General features: G+C 41.2%; 1 protein-coding gene across 6 annotated transcripts in view; it reads left to right on the top strand.

Annotated features, from left to right (window-relative positions):
- Scaper (S-phase cyclin A associated protein in the ER) overlaps positions 1-16,291 on the top strand; it is a 343,723-nt gene that overhangs the window by 292,390 nt on the left and 35,042 nt on the right. For all 6 annotated transcript variants that reach the window (XM_040729759.1, XM_040729754.1, XM_040729758.1 and 3 more), the window contains 2 exons: positions 4,598-4,753; positions 15,148-15,385. In XM_040729759.1, the coding sequence (XP_040585693.1) occupies positions 4,598-4,753; positions 15,148-15,385 (394 nt within the window). The remainder of the gene's footprint in view (positions 1-4,597; positions 4,754-15,147; positions 15,386-16,291) is intronic.

Genomic DNA, 16,291 nt, shown 5'->3' with positions numbered 1-16,291 from the left:
GGAGCACTTCTTGCAGGAAGATGTAGTCTTTGCAGCCCTGTAAGTATACAGCTTCTAATTTAGACTAGATGAGGAAATTGTTCGGGGAGGTTAAGTGATTTGGCCAAGGTTATGTAACGAGTTAAAAGGTAGGGAGGAGAGCCGAGACTGGGGCTCACATCTACTTAGACTCTCACCATGTGTACACTTTCCTCCACACAAGTGTGGCAGTTTCTGGCACCTGCTCGGGGCCTGTCCTGCTTCCTTCAAAGGTCTCCTTTGCTCCAGGGAAATTTACTCCGACTTTAGCATCTGAACTTTTTTCCCCTTGTGAATCTTGAACCAGGTAGAATGTTTAATTTCCCAGCAGGGTTCCATCTGGTGTTAATCAGTTACCGTTCCACCAGTCAGCAAGCCTTCTGTGCTCTGCACTGATCTTTGGATGCCAAATCCATGCAATTTGTTGCTCTCTGAAACTTATGGTAGGTTAATAGAGAAAGAAAATGCCCTCTTCTGCATTTGTTTCTTTCACAGTTCATAAATTCGCTCTGGCTTCTTGTGCTGCTTTTTGGGAGCAGTTGTTTCATTCAGTATCTTCCTTCCTCTTGGTTACTGCCTTCACTTTCCCTTCCATCTGCCTGCCCTCTTTCCCAAGTCAATAAATACATTGCTGGGGAGCACCCGGCCCTTTGGGCTCACAGCCATTTATCTTAGAGCCTTGACTTTTACCCTCCTGCCCTTTCCCTCAGTTGCTTGATCCCATTCAATTTGCTCGTGTCCTTTTGGTCATTGTAGGACTTAGCCATCCCTGCTGATGAATGTCATTGTGTCCCAGCATTGTGTCTCTGTTAGGCTATCTTGTGATGCAGCAGCCCCTGCATTCCTGTCATCCAGTTTAACCACGTGCCTGGACTGTGATGAGGCAGAAGGCCAGCCTAATGCTTTGGTGAAACACAATCCACCTTCTAGGATGCATGTTTTTCCACGTGTGTTACTTCAGTTGCTAAATCCTTCCGAAAGGAAGAAGGGATTGTGGGAGAAAAAGCAGCAGGGCTCTTCGGTCAAACCAGATAACTGGTGTGGCTTTAAAAGACGATTGGCAAGCACAGTCTTGAGAGCAAACCCTGATATCTTTGCCAGTTAATCATCTGATTACAGATTAATATCCAAAGTGCACAGAGAACCCAAATAACTTAGTGTTAGGAAAGTAACCCTATTTAAAAACAGGTAAATTCTTTGGGTGCCCATCCCACAATGAGGGATGCTCTCTCAGCCTGGACTCTTGGGGAAGGGTCTAGGCCCTGCCCTGAATGAAATGACAGACTCTGGACACAGGCCTCACCCTCCCTGATTGGGTGGGGGGCTGGGAGGCCTGGTAAGGGGTGCGGGGGAGGAGGGGAAGGAGAGGGAGCTGGGATTGACGTGTGAAGCAAATTTGTTTCTAATTTAAATTTTAAAAAAAGGAAAACAGGTAAGTTGTCTGAATAGGCACTTCTCAAAAGAAGAAATGTGTGTGTGTGTGTGTGTGTGTGTGTGTGTGTGTGTGTGTGTGTGTGATGTACATTTTATGTGGTTGTGTATACATGTATACAAGTCAAAGATCAACACTGGGAGTCTTCCTCAGCTCATTGGTTTCAGTGTGCATTGATGTGGCTAGACTTTGTGGCAGTGACCTCCAGGGATCTGCCTGTCTCTGTCCTCTGTCCTCCCAGTCCTGAGTTATAAACACCCTGCTTTCACATGGCTGTTAGGGATCCAAACTCAGTTCTTCATGCTTGTGCAGCAGGCACCTTACTGACTGAGCCATCGCCCCAGCCCCATTACTCTTAGTTTTGTTTCATCATTATACTGAAAGTTCTCAAAAGCTTAATGAAGTTAAGGGGGAAACAAGTGACATTGAATTTATAAAGGAAAAAAATAGCTGTTGCTTATAATATAATAGCATATGTATAAACTATGTAATCTACCAAGAAAGTAAAAACTGCAACTAAATAAGTAAAATTTTTGAAGACTTGGAGGATAAACATACAACTTAAGTAAAAAACTCAGTGTTATGAACAAGTTTTGAAGCTATGTTTAGTTTTAAAATGCTTTGGTTTTGATACTATTTTAAATTGAATTTATTGTTTTACAAAAAAATGTTACATATAGCAAAAAATAATTAGAATTATAATTTTAAAAATACAATTTTATGAAAGCATCTGAAAATATCAAATACCTCCAATTAAATATCAGAAGACAAATATAAATTCTCTATAAAGAATTGCTAAGAAAACTTAAAAGACCTAATAAATATGGATATATTTCATATCTGTGGGTCAGAAGATAAGATATGAAAATACCATCTCAACTGGGATGTTGACTAGGACTGATACAATTAAAAGAAATTTACAAGTTGCCTCTGACATTTATATATAAATGCCAAACCAATTAGATTTTTAGTTCTATTCTGGAAAATATTTTGTTTGAGAATTTCACATATGAAGAAAATGTGCTTTAATAAATCCATTCCCAATTCTTTCCCTCCTAATTCCTTTGTCTCTCCACCACCACTTTCCCTCCAACATCATATGGTTGGTTGGTTTTTAAACCCACTAAATCTATTTAGTGCTACAGTATATAAGACATACAGGATGTAGAAGTATGGGTAACCCTCAGCGGCCTCATCCATGAACAAAACTGACATTCGTCCCTCAGCAGCCATCAGGTGCCAATAACTCCTCTTCAAGGGATGGGACTAAATAAGCCTTTTTCCCATCCATGTTGGGATTTTGTCTGTCTTGATTTCATGCAGGTGTTATGGATGCTGTCACAGCTGCTGTGAATTTGTGTGTGCAATGTGACATTAATGTCTAGCAAACATTGGTCCACCGCAGATGATCTTTCCACCCCCTCTTCTGCAGTGATCCCTGAGCCTTGCAGGAGGAGGGAGATACAGATGCCCCGTCTGGAACATCACTCCATGGTCTGTCAGTCTGCTTGTGACTAATTGTGGGTCCATATATTAATCACCATCTACAGCAAAAAGAAGCTTCTCTGATGAGGGCAGATAAATGCATTAATCTATCAGTATACAAATAAGAATTTAGCCAGACTGTGGTGGTGCTCACCTTTAATCCCAGCACTAAGGAGACAGAGGCAGGCAAATCTCTGTGAGTTCAAGACTAGCCTGGTCTATAGAATGAGTTCCAGGAGAGCCAGGGCAAAAAAAGAAGCTGAGGGGCAATTTGTTACTATATCCATTTAGCAGAATAATAGTATTGTTTTATTTAACCCTGGGGCTATAACCTCACCAGCTCCAGGGGTTTGGGGCCCAGTAAATGTTACCAGGCATGAGTTCTGTCTTTTAGAGAAGGCTTTAATAGGGAAAGTGTTTGGTTACTCCCCTAACATGCGCACACTATTGCACCAGTTGGCATATATTGGGAGGCCAGTTGTAATCATAGCTCCCAGGGTTTACAGCTGGGTAAGAGTGTCGATTACTTCTCTCCCTCAGTAGCATAGAACCTTCCAGTGCTATAAAAGCTAATCACTAGGAATAAAGCTTCTAGATCCATACTGGCTTGATTTCTCCAAGTCCTGTGACTATGACTCCTGTATGTGGTGGTTTTACAGATTTTTTTTTTGTCTATAGTTCAGTCTAGTGTCACACATTGAATTTACTTGCTAGATCTCTTTTGTGCTCTTTAATTTGAAATGGTTTTCATTCTTAGTCTCTGTCTGTCATGATACTGACAGTTTTCAGTGGAAATGGAAAATTGTTTTGTGGAACATTCCTAGTTTGTCAATTAAGATTATACATCTTTTTATTTTTACAAGTAAGAGTTTTAATGCTTATGTTCTTAATGGTGTTTATTTATTGGAGAACCTACAGTCGGCATTACAAGTTTAAAGTATTAACAAGAGTATTTGAGTACCATACCTATGTGGGAGGTCCTGGGTAAACTCAGTGAACCACAAAACAAAACAAGACAAGACAAGACAAAACACAATAACACATGGTAGTGGGAGGGGTGTTATTGAGAGAAGAGGTTAATAAATTGTGAGGTGGTCAGTGAGACCAGAATGCTGGCGCTGTGTGCGTGTGTGTGTGTGTGTGTGTGTGTGTGTGTGTGTGTGTGTGTGTGTGTAAAATTGTCAAAGAATAAGTTTTTGAAAGTGTATCTGGGAAGCACCATTTGTCTTTTAAACCCCTATATTGTGGTAAATTTTGTTCCATAGTCCTTAAAAAAGTAATACTTGTTAGAACTGTAGCCAGATAGTGGTGATGCACACCTTTAATCCCAGCACTCGGGAGACACAGGCAGGTAAATCTCTATGAGTCCAGGCCAGTCTGGTCTATAGAGCAAGTTGTAGAGCAGCCAAAGTAACGAAGAGAACCCCTGTCTTGGAGGGGGAGAAAAAAGACTGTAGAGCTCATTGCAAAATTTTTCATGTATTGTCAGATTCTTCAGACCAGGAAGAATGATCAGAGAATAGTTGATTATTTAAGATGCTTTATTTAAAGCTATGTTCTGTCTGCATGTTGGGATACAAGCCTGGATGTGGTAAGACTAATCATGAAAGCTGAAGACATTGCCACCTGTGCAGATTGAGACACCCTGTTCTCTTTCACCAGCTACATGGTGAACATGGGTCTGATCGACAGACTGCATAGCTGCTTCCTCTCAGTGCAAGGCCCAGTGGATGAGAATCCCAAAATGGCCACATTTCTGCAGCATGCCGCAGGATTCTTACGTGGGATGTGTTCGCTGTGCTTCGCTGTCACTGGAAGGTAAGACTCATATGTTGGAGCATCTCTCAAGTTTGGCCTGACTTTGTTTTTCATTGTTGTATGGCACTCACTCTGCTCTTGCCCTGTCTTTCCCTTGTCATTGGTTTTCTGCATTGAGACATGGATTGCATTTTTCTGAGGGTGAGATACATACTCATGCCAGAGTCTTTTTTTTTCCCTGTGTCATGAACATGAACTTGACTATCTAAAGACCTGAATCTTCTGTGGAGATCCAGAGGTACCAAGTGTAGGGACTCAGGCATTATACTAGCCCCACCCTCTAATCACCAGCGGTGAGACTGCTACATCATAGCCACCGTCACTGGTCGAGGAACTCAGTGTGCATGTACAACATCCCCTTTATAAGCCCCACAACTACCCCCCCCCTCAGCTCTGCACGGGTTGGTTACCTCTCACCCTCCTTTTCCTTCCCTGTCTACCAATAAATCTCCACACAGGACCGTTGACTCAAGGTTCGTGTCTCGTTACTGGGTAAACTTAGACATTTTAACAACACCAAGTGCTTCTCTGTCAGTCAGTGACAAAACATTCACCAAAAGAAACCAGGTCGTTAGCCCAGAGCAGCACAGCCTCACCTTGGTCTTGTTGCCTTCACCTCCTTTCAGTTAATCTAGACTTTATTTTCTCTACTTTTCCTTCTAACCAAGTGTCAAAACAAAGGAGTCATCCAACAACAATAGCTCCCTGAAGGCACTTACAATTCATGGATGTGGTTAACACAAATGCCAGGGGCTACTGTGGGCTTGAGCACCACCATATAAGGTGTCCTCAGAAGCAGTCATTCTCAGGCCAACAGGATGGCTCAGTGGTTAAAATCCACACAGGCCTAATGGGCTGGCTTTGATCCCCAGAACTCGGGGATTGTAAAACTTGTCCTCTGACTTCCACATATACAGGGCTGCATGCACATGCCCATCATGCACACACACATAAAATTAATAAATAAAAAGTAACAGTTCTCTAGAAGGACAGGGAATCTCCTGAGTGTCTTCTCGCTCTGAGGGAAAGTCGTTCACAGTAGTGACTTGGTGTTTTGATCAGAAAAAGATATATCCCTGAAGCATAGCAAAGATATTCAGTAGTTTGCTTAAAATTATATTCTCAACAGCACTTACTTGTATTTTGAGTTTTCTTCCATTGCATATTTTAAAGTTTGTTATAAAATAAAGAAAATAAGTTATTTGACGCTTATAAAAATCTGCTTCTTAAAGAAATCTATCCCATCTGTATCCTTGGTACACAGAACACAAATGTTGTATGCAGTGTTTTATGAGAAAGGCATTTCTTTTAGAATGAACATTGGTTTAGTCCATTACAAATAGGATCCCTAAACCCACCTCTTCTTCCTTGCTCTGATCCAGTCCCTCACTCTGTGACATCCATAGCAACATTAAAACTGTCTAAGACTTTAGTGTCTCAAGTAGACAAAGTCTGCCTTTCTGAGAATAGAATTAGGAAATAGTTACTACAACACTGGGGAGAATCTGGGGACAGGAACAGCTCTGTCTGGGCATTGATGCCAGTTTACAACCACTACTCTGCCCACTTAGTTCCTACCTGGTGTTCTCTCTGACAACAAACCCCTCCGAGTCCTGGCTTTTGTCAATAGTGCACAGTATTCTTAGCTTGCCAGATTTTTGTCTATGCCACCTGTGCTCATTTTGAATGTAAATGACCATCACCAAGGTACGTGTTTGTGTATGTGATTGGTGTGTAGTTTGTGGTCTTTACCTTGTGCTTCACACATTCAGTCATCCAAGGTCTGTGGCACTTGAAAGCAATCTAAAGTCACCCATCATCTCATTTCAATGGGGAAAGCACCTGAGCCAAATGCCTTGGTGCGTCTAGCTCTGCACCTGATATAATATTATTCACAAGGTTAACACCTTTGGAAATTTTCTCATTGATGTATATGGGAAACAGGTTTCTCTTCTTTCTTTCATGTACCATCATGATCTTATCCAGTGGTACTCCGGAGCATCTGCCATGTGCCAGGTGTTAGGTACTAACAGCCCAGAAGGAAGGGAAACATCTCAAGAGAAGGTTAAGAAACACCTCAGTAAGCCAAAGTTGAGGGTTTTTGTTAAGAATGGGTCTCACTCCTATGTGGAAGGGAATGGGGACAGGGTGGGAGGCTGGGGCGATGGTGAGGGTGTGTGGTAGGAGGGGAGGAGGAGGGGAACTGGGATTGACATGTGAAGTAAGCTTTTTTCTAAAAATGTAATAAAAATAAGGAAAAAAAGAACATGTCACCCACTACCCAACCCTCCACTTCCCTCCTTTAGATAAAAAAATAAGCTTTGAAATCCATCTTTGTTTCATTGCTACCAATAAATTAATAATGTCAAAAAAAAAAAAAAAGAATGGGTCTCACTGTATTGCTCCTATGGTTCAAAACTCCTATGTAGACCAGGCTGGCCTCGAACTCACAGATTAAAGACATGCCTCACCTCACCCTGTTAGTAGGCTGAATCTTAAAGTATGTTGGACAAGTAAAAAGAAAATGCAGTACAGTATATGGTGAGGCAGACAGTATTTCTGCCTTTAGTCCACCTGACAGTCCTGTTTCTCCACCTGAGGGTGTTCTCTGCCAAAGATCAGGGGAACTAACACCTGCAGGAGTGACCCTTGAACAGGAAACTAATGGATGATACTCAACTTTCCTGTCCTCAGCAAACAGTTCTGAGGTATGTTCACCACTGTCTTGCAGGGTCCCCAGCATTCATTGATAATTCCTTGTTCAGCTTTCTCGCCTGCCCTACTTTCTTACATTTGCATCCATATCCTTGTTTAAAGATCTGCTTTAGGGGAGCCCAAGCCAAACTGAATGGATATTTAAAACTATGTAGTGTTTTGTGTTCAGTTGGATGTCCCTGTAACAATGGACAGTAAGAGGCCATTAACTGAGCTCCTTAAATGTTAGTTCTTATGAGGCTCAAAGAGAAACAGGGGCCTACTGCCACTGAATTGTTTGGGCAAGATCAAATTTCTGTTCCAGAATGAGCACTCCTGCAAATTGTAGAGATGGCTGCAGCCAAGGATGAGCAAAGAGACTTTTTCATGGTCCACGTGAACATATTGAGTGCCTCTAGGCCCAGTAAAAATAGAGATGAACAAATACATTAAGCAGAGGTAGAATAAAATATTTAAGGGCTTCGTGATGTGGGAGATGAGGGAAAGAATCTAGATGAACCCTCAGGCTTTTTTGAGCAGTAAATGTTATGGTTTCCAAATTAGGGAAGATTAAGTAGTTTGATAAGTGATTTATTCTTGGTGGCTTCTAAGAGTACTTAATTTCCCCCAATATAATTTCTTTGTCCAACTTCAATTGCTTAGCAGAACTCTTTTAGCAGGACTTACTGTAAAAGCAGACTATTCTGAAAGCAAAAATAGGCCCAGTGCTTCTGTGATAAGATTTACCTAGGAAATTCTAGTAGTGTTCATGTAAGCCACTACTCTCAAAGTGGGGAGAAATAATCCCCGACTGCTCTCGTCCTCCTTCAGTCTTCCACCACTTCCTGAGCACCACAAGCCAGTGCGGGGCGTATTCCACCACTCAGGTGTGCTCACATCTAATGCTTACAGGTCTTTTGTCTTCTTAGAAAGTGTATTTCTAAACCATGAGCTACAGTGGTCCGTTCATGCATTTTGTTACACGCATTAGCATTTCTATGCTCCCTCACAGCCCTGTCTAAGAAGTAGGACCTGTGGTTTTGCTTTATTGTAATAATTCACATAATTCTTGTTTTGGTTACCAGAGACTAGCTAGAGCCAGCATGTCAAGGAAAGCTTGTCCTTAAGGCCCTTTTGTGAGTAGCCTGAATAAAAGACAAAGAGGAGCCACGGAGGCCTTTAAAAATTGCCTCTTGAACTGGCAGAGCCTGAGATAATTAAGCAGACTAATTGATAGCACAGGCTTTGAGTAAACACACTGCAGGCTGCCAGCAGCCTGGCCTTTGTGATGGAGATTGAGCAGGTCCACTTGTGGACTCCTCGCCTATTGTGCCCTTAATCTTCCAATTTTACCTAGGTGTTCTGAAAGACAGTTTGGGTGTCAGAATTTGTGCTGTTAATCTGTGCTTCAGTTTGGGGAAGGAAAGAGTGAGCCCACGGTTTCTATGTCAGGCTTGGTTTTGATTCATGAACATGTATTTATTTAAGTAAAAAGTGAAAATGTGATAAGAGAATTGGTTTGGTTTAGGATTAGGACAGAATTTTAAAATGAAAATTATTCACAAACTCTAATTCTTACTAAAACAAAACTGAACCATTTATAATAGGATTTTCAGAAATGCTTATTTTTGGCCTTTATTTCTATCAGTTTTCCATTCTTTGTCCTACAGGAAGTAAAAAAGAAAAGGGTAGTTTGTTTCAGGTCTCAGAACAGCATCCTAATCTATAACAAGCTGGGCTCAGCCTCCTTTAAGGTGTGGAGTCCTCAGCAAAACTAAGACTGTCAGTTAACTCGGGTTCTTACTCTGCAGTGACTTACTGCCTTCATAACTGTGCCTACAGTTATTCACTAGAGGCAACAGAGAACCAAGAAGCGGTGAATGGATAGTAAATATATATACACATATATATATTAATGTTATAACCCTTGCAAACCTTTCACCTCTGAGGGGAGAGAAGACATGACTTATAATGATTGTCTAGAGAAGACATCTTAACTTAAAATCATTTTATAAGAAGGAATTTTGTTGTTATATATATATATATATATATATATATATGTTTTCCATTTTCATATCCAAAGTTCACTAACAAAATATGTTGGAACCAAAGTCTGGAAGCCTATGTCATTAAAAGACCAGAATGATTTATAATTTAGCCCATTAATTATGTGAATATAAATGAGTGCTTCTCAAGTGTTTAAGGATGCTCCCAAACCATTTGTTCAAACAAAGGTAAACGTTTAATTCTGCCTCCCTACCTATCCATTCATTTATTGAACAAATATTTATGTAGCACATGCTCCATGCCAGGCCCTATGCTAGACTTGGGAGAAAGCAGAAATGACTCAGGACTCCTCTTATGTCCTCAAAGACCTAGTAGTTAGAAGGGAAAGGAAGATACATACACAAATATCCATGCTAAAAGATGGTGAGAAAGAAGTTAGAATGCAATGCATCCAAGCACTTAGCAGACTGTTTGGCACATGTAAATGCTTATTGAATATTGGCCACTATCATCATCATCATCATCAATAGAGTTCAGAAGAGGGAGAGGTCACTTAGTTTATAAGGGCTAGATATTTTCTGGAGTACCTAAAAATTAGTCTGGGACCAAAAAAAAAATGGAAATAATAGGACCATATAGAGTTGAGGTAAAGATAGACAGAAGAAAAAATTGCATAAGCAAAGACATAAAAGCAGAAAAACATGACTAACAAATACAGTATTTGGCTTAGCCAGAGCCCAGCTACCACATGAAGAAGCTCAAATCCGCCATGCAAGGACTCAACACCAAAAAGTCCAAAGCTGGCATCTGGCACTAAACATAGACATGTATGTTCAAAAGATGTGAAGATGCTACACTGTGGGCCCTGAAGAGGTCTGAGTGTGCTGTGCCTGCTGGAAAAGGTCAGGAAGCACCCCTCTGCCCTGCAGCCCCTGAGGTAACACAAATTGTACAGCACTTTGACTTTAACATGACCCCCAGGACTATACAATACTACATTTATATTGTTTGCAACCACTAGGTTGTGACAGTTAGTTGTACCAGCAATATGGAGCTAATATACCCACCATTACTGGACTGCAGCCGCCTCTAGCTTAGGGGCTGGTTGTCCTTGCCTCTTAGTTTTCAGGGTTCATTGTACTGAAGCACAGGCACTTTGGCCTTTGAGCAGAGTGCCCAAGAGAACATCATTCATTTTGTGCTCACACAAAACCTGGTAGTGGTGATGTCACTAGATGAGTATTGGCTTTCTTGGACTATCCCAAGATATAAGAGGAAAAAACTAGAATTCTGCTGAAAAATAATTCACTTCCTCTTGTGCAGTGAAGTTCTCATCTACCACTAGGACAGACACGAACTTAATCCACTCCACACCAGCACTGTGCAGACAGTTAAGTGTGGCCTTATGGTTTCAGGGCTGAAGTGGAACTTTTACAAGATGCCTCAGATTCTAAAAGTAAAAAATGAATGAAGCAAAATCCCAGAAGCTCTGAGAATAGTCTAGATGGTCATCAGCCCTATGGGGAAGAAGCATGGATGCTGTAAGCCAGGAAGATAAACACAGACAACCTAGGAACAAATGGGAAGCAAAGAGTTTCAGAGTCTAGAACTGCACCCTCTCACACTGCTGTTGTAAGCTAGTCGAGCCACTTATATAATGAATGGCCTATGATTCATGCCCATGCAAACTGCTGCTTTTTTTTTTTGCCTAACTATACACTCCTATAAAGCAGTGTTGGACCTGGCACAGTGGTACATGCTTTTAATCCCACCACTCGAGGGAGGCAGAGAGGCAGGCGGATCTCTGTGAGTTCGAGGCCGGGCTGGACCGATAGCCTCCAAAACAATATAGAGAAACCCTGTCTCATAAAAACCAAAAAAAAAAAAAAAAAAAAAAACTTAAAATCTGGTAAAAATTGAAGAGTTTTTAAATTTTAAAGTGTGCTATATAAAACTTCACATCTGATTTTTAGTATCTATTATGTATTTTTAAAACATTTTTATTAAGTTTTGAGAATTGCATACAATGTATTTTATCATATTCACTCTGACTCCAAATCTCAACTTCTCCCTGACCCATCCCCACTTTTCTGCTATACCCCAACTTTGTGTCCTTTTTTTCTTAATAACGTACTATATTTTTAAAGAACAACTTTATAATACATGCATGATATGCATAAAGCCTTTTACTATAAACATATAGGATTAAAGAGATTATAACTCAGAATTAAGACTCAACAGGAGCACTGATGGACTAATGGTCTGTGTTTCAGGCTAAATCAGAAGTAAATATTGAACCAGAGAGATTGCTCAGCAGGTAAAGGTACTTGTTTCCAAGCCTCACAACCTAAGCCTGGTGCCTGGGACCCAAATGGTAGAAGAAACCAACTTCCACAAGTTATCCTCTGATCTCCACTTGTGTGCTGTAGTGCACAGACACATACGCACATGCACTCACAAATAACTTGGTTGGTTGAGGGATGGATGGATGGATGGATGGATGGATGGATGGATGGATGGATGGATGGATGGATGGAAAATGAAAGTAAATATTTTCCAATGTCGCTGCATTGGTCCATGGAAGCTAAGAGCTACACAAGCCCTTTTTATATTCCATGAGCTCATTTTAAGGGAAATATACTTTTCCTCAAAGCAATACTATATGTCTTTTTGAACTGTTTCCACATCTCAGTCCCCGAATGCTTGGTTGGTTTTCCTCAGCCAACACTTTTATTTCCAAAGACTGAGGCTATGTTGTTTTATTGTCTGTAAGGTCAGTCCTTGTCCCTACAACGGTGCAGGAGAAGCACTGCTGGTGACCTTCTCTTTAAGCTTTTTGAGTTTGGTTTTGATTTTGTTTGTTTGTTTGACTGGTTGGCTTTTGCATTTATTCTTTGGAAGAAAAAATAGAGAATTCATGTCATTTAGTAATTGCTAAGAAAGGTTATGCCAGAATTCTTAGCAATGAAGCTGTATTTCTGAATATCTGCGTTAGAATATGCTAATAATCTGTTGAAAGCAGCAGGCTCAGGAAGGGGAAATCAACATTCAGATTCAAATTGGTCAAACTCTTGTCACCAGTTAGAGTATCACACATCCTCAGGTTCTGAAAGCTGATTAAGCATTAAATTTAGGGAGAACTGCTTCCTGATTTAGCCTGTTTGAACAGGCAGTCAACTGTTCCTCCAAACACAGATCTCTTTTCAGAATCTATATAATAACTGCAGACAAATTAATCTCTTCTCATGTCTGTAGTTAGGGTCTGACCCCCTTTTTAAAATTTTTATTTCTTCTTTTTTTAATTATTTAAATTAGAAACAAGCTTTTTCTTTAATATGTCAATCCCAGTTCCTCTCCCTCCCCTCCTCCCATACACCCCACCAATTCCCTACCCCATCCCCTTGCTGCTCCCCAGAGAAGGTGAGGCCTTCCATCGGGGATCTTCAAAGTCTGTCATTATGATTTGGAGCAGAGCCTAGACCCTCCCCTGTGTGTCTAGGCTGAGAGAATATCCCTCTATGTGAAGTGGGCTCCCAAAGTTCATTTGTGTACTAGAGATAAATATTGATCCACTACCAGAGGCCCCATAGATTGCCCAGACCTCCAAACTGACATCCACGTTCAGGGGTCTGGTCAGTCCGATGCTGGTTTCCCAGCTATCAGTCTGGGGTTCATGAACTCCCCCTTGTTCAGGTCAGCTGCTTCTGTGCTGACCCCTAATTCTTTTGACTTCAATGGCAGGAAGTAAAGACCAACTGATAATCACTAAAAAAGTTTGTAACAAGTGTTCCAAATGTTCCTATAACCAAATAAAAGTCCTTTTCAAAACTTGAATCTTTAAGTAACATATATAAAGGATCTCTGTATGATTTATATATATATAAACAACAGTATTCAGTTATTTGCAAATTCTGACTAAAGAAAAGGCACAGAGACAATAAGTTTCACAGTTCGGTGTGGATGTTTTGGTCTTTGGGCAGAGCATAAGTAATAAGGACTGCTACTCAGAAAGCTCACGTGATCTGCTTTAGGTTGTAGCTGTTACACGGTGCACAATGTGCATGCAGATAGTGCCAGCTCTACCAACTGAGAAGACCCTGCTATATACATGAGGTAATAGTATTCCATGAGAAGAATACAAGAATTACAAGGATCTGTTGTGTTCTATGATTGTGTTCTTTGCAATATCAGAAACAGAATACATCTGAGATGTAAATGCTCACTAAGGTTATTAAAAAACTCTACTTCAATGCAACTAACAAAACGAATTAAATGATCCCTTTAGGCCAGATACTGGAAACTGACCAGCCAGCCCTCCCAGTTCCTACTTAATTAGTGATATCTTCTGAATGTTTCAGGCAAGGTAATGAGATAAGCATGGATCTTTAGTACCACTCTCCCTCCTACATTACAGCTTGAAGGGAAGACAATGATCGAGGAAAACCTGTTAATGTTGAGAACTTGAGAAGAATATCATTGCATGGTTGCTGAGGGCTGTACAGGTGATACAGTATTAAAGAATGACATTGAGCAGAGCCTTACAACTTCCCAGAGAAAAAACTAAGTCCCATGAAAAACACAGTAACTGACCCACTTGGAAGAGCACAGAGAAACATTAGTATTTTTCCCTGCTATAATTAGAGCCCATCTATCACACCTTAAAACTCATATTTTCTCAGACCCAGTAAATGGAAAAGGGAGAATTCTTTCCAAGTATATTGACAAAAGTGCCACTCTGCAGCCTGCTAGCTCTGAGTGTGGTGTGTGCTAAACAGCTAGGGAAATAAAATGCATAGTTTAAGCTTAGGCCTAGGCTCCCTTGTGCCAGAATAAATAAGGAAGGGCTCCATCAAGTACTGTAGCAATGAGGCAGGGAGGGATGTTTCCTCAGAGAGTTTCTAGCTGGAAACTGGGAATGGGGAGGTGAATGACTACTTGGCAGCTGTATGTGCTCTGACCGCATACTCTGGTCCCTACATGCTTTGTATGCCTTAGTTGAGGAACAAGGTAGATCTAGTAAAACCTTTCTGTCTCACTGTTGATTTTAAGAATTCATTTAGCACTGAATTGCCTTTTCTGTCTCATCAATAAAGCTACATATCTCGATGACTAAGCTGACTTCACAATGATCTATCTAGACTAATCTGATTGTTTTGGGGACTATAGCCTCCACAACCTGTCCCGCTGATACTTTTTTTCCATTCTGGAACAGGACCTACAAAGCAGTAGAAGCATCTCCCTTCCTTGTATGAACATACTGCAGGTTCTTGAGGGCCTGTGTTTTCCTGGTAGCTGCTTCTCCCTTTGTAGATCCAGAAAAGGAAACTACAGTGTTTTGGATCTCTGAGTCCAGAACGCTCTCACAGACTGTGTGCAGTTCACCCAGATGTAGGCACTAGAATAGTAGGAGTATCCTAGGCTGCCAAGTGTGAGAATGGCAGTAGCAGCATCAGCACCAACTGCATGGTGCACAATTACCCCTGTGGCAGCAGGCTGCTCTCCCAGAAGAAAGAAAGGGAACCCACATGCACTTAGTGGAGAGGGCTACATTTGTTTCTAGAGGTTCCTTGTTATCTCATTACACACTCAGATGGTTTGCTTTTAATGGTCTGCTTGTTGTGTTCCATTTAACCTATAAAAATGCTAACATCCTTTAACTAGATTTTTCTCAGAGTTGTGTGTTTCTTTGTCAGGTCCTGCAGCATATTTGACAATAATCACCAGGATCCCACAGGGCTGACAGCTGCTCTTCAGGCCACAGACTTGGCTGGAGTTCTACACATGCTCTACTGTATCCTCTTCCACGGCACCATCTCAGACCCCAGCACTACCAGTCCCAAGGAGAGTTACACCCAGAACACCATCCAAGTAGCCATTCAGAGTTTACGTCTCTTCAACAGTTTCGCAGTTCTTGATTTGCCTGCTTTTCAGGTACTAATCCTTGATTCAGGTTGGTGTTAACCAACAAGAGAAAGAGAGAGAGAGAGAGAGAGAGAGAGAGAGAGAGAGAGAGAGAGAGAGAGAGAGAGAGAGAGAGAGAGAGAGAGTGTGTGTGTGTGTTTACATGTGTCTGTGTGTGTGTGTGTCTGTGTGTGTCTGTGTGTGTCTGTGTGTCTGTGTGTGTCTATAGAGGTGAATGCTGCTATCCTCCTGTACTGCTTGTCATCTTTTCATCTTTTTTTTTCTTTTTTAGAAAGGGTTTCAATATGTATTCCTGACTGGGACTCCTACATAGACCAGTTAGCCTTGAATTAATAGAGCTCTATCTGCCTCTCCCTCCAGAGTACTGGGACTAAAGGTGTGCCACCATGCCTGACTGTACCATTTATGGAGCTCACCACTTATGGTAGACTTGCTGGTCAGCAAACCCCCAGGATCCTCCTGTCTCCCTGCACTCCCAGCACTAGGGTTATAGACACTCATTGGCATGCCAGGCTTTTTACATGGGTGCTGGAAACCTGAGCTTAGATTCTCATATCTGCATAGCAAGCACTTTATACACTAAGCCATCTCCCCAGGCCCCAAAGTTAATCTTTTTAAAAAACATTTTTAAGGTTTATTTATTTTCATTTATGTTTTTCCTGCATGTGTGTCTGTATACCACATGTATGCCAAGTACCAGCAGAAGTCAGAAGAGGGCATCAGATCCCTCCTGGAACTGGAGTTATATGTAGTTGCTAGCCACCATGTGGGTGCTAGGAATTGAACTTGGTTCCTCTAGAAGAAGAACTAATGTTCCCAACTGCTGAGCCATCTCCCCAGTCTACAAAAAGTTAATCTTTTAATGTATATGTAATGGGAGGTTCTTCTCTGGGATTTGAGATCCCCGGTTATAGT

Source organism: Mesocricetus auratus, unplaced genomic scaffold (assembly GCF_017639785.1).
Source record: "Mesocricetus auratus isolate SY011 unplaced genomic scaffold, BCM_Maur_2.0 Super-Scaffold_100022, whole genome shotgun sequence".
Lineage (NCBI taxonomy): Eukaryota > Metazoa > Chordata > Mammalia > Rodentia > Cricetidae > Mesocricetus > Mesocricetus auratus.
This window is presented reverse-complemented; position numbering and strand designations above follow the sequence as displayed.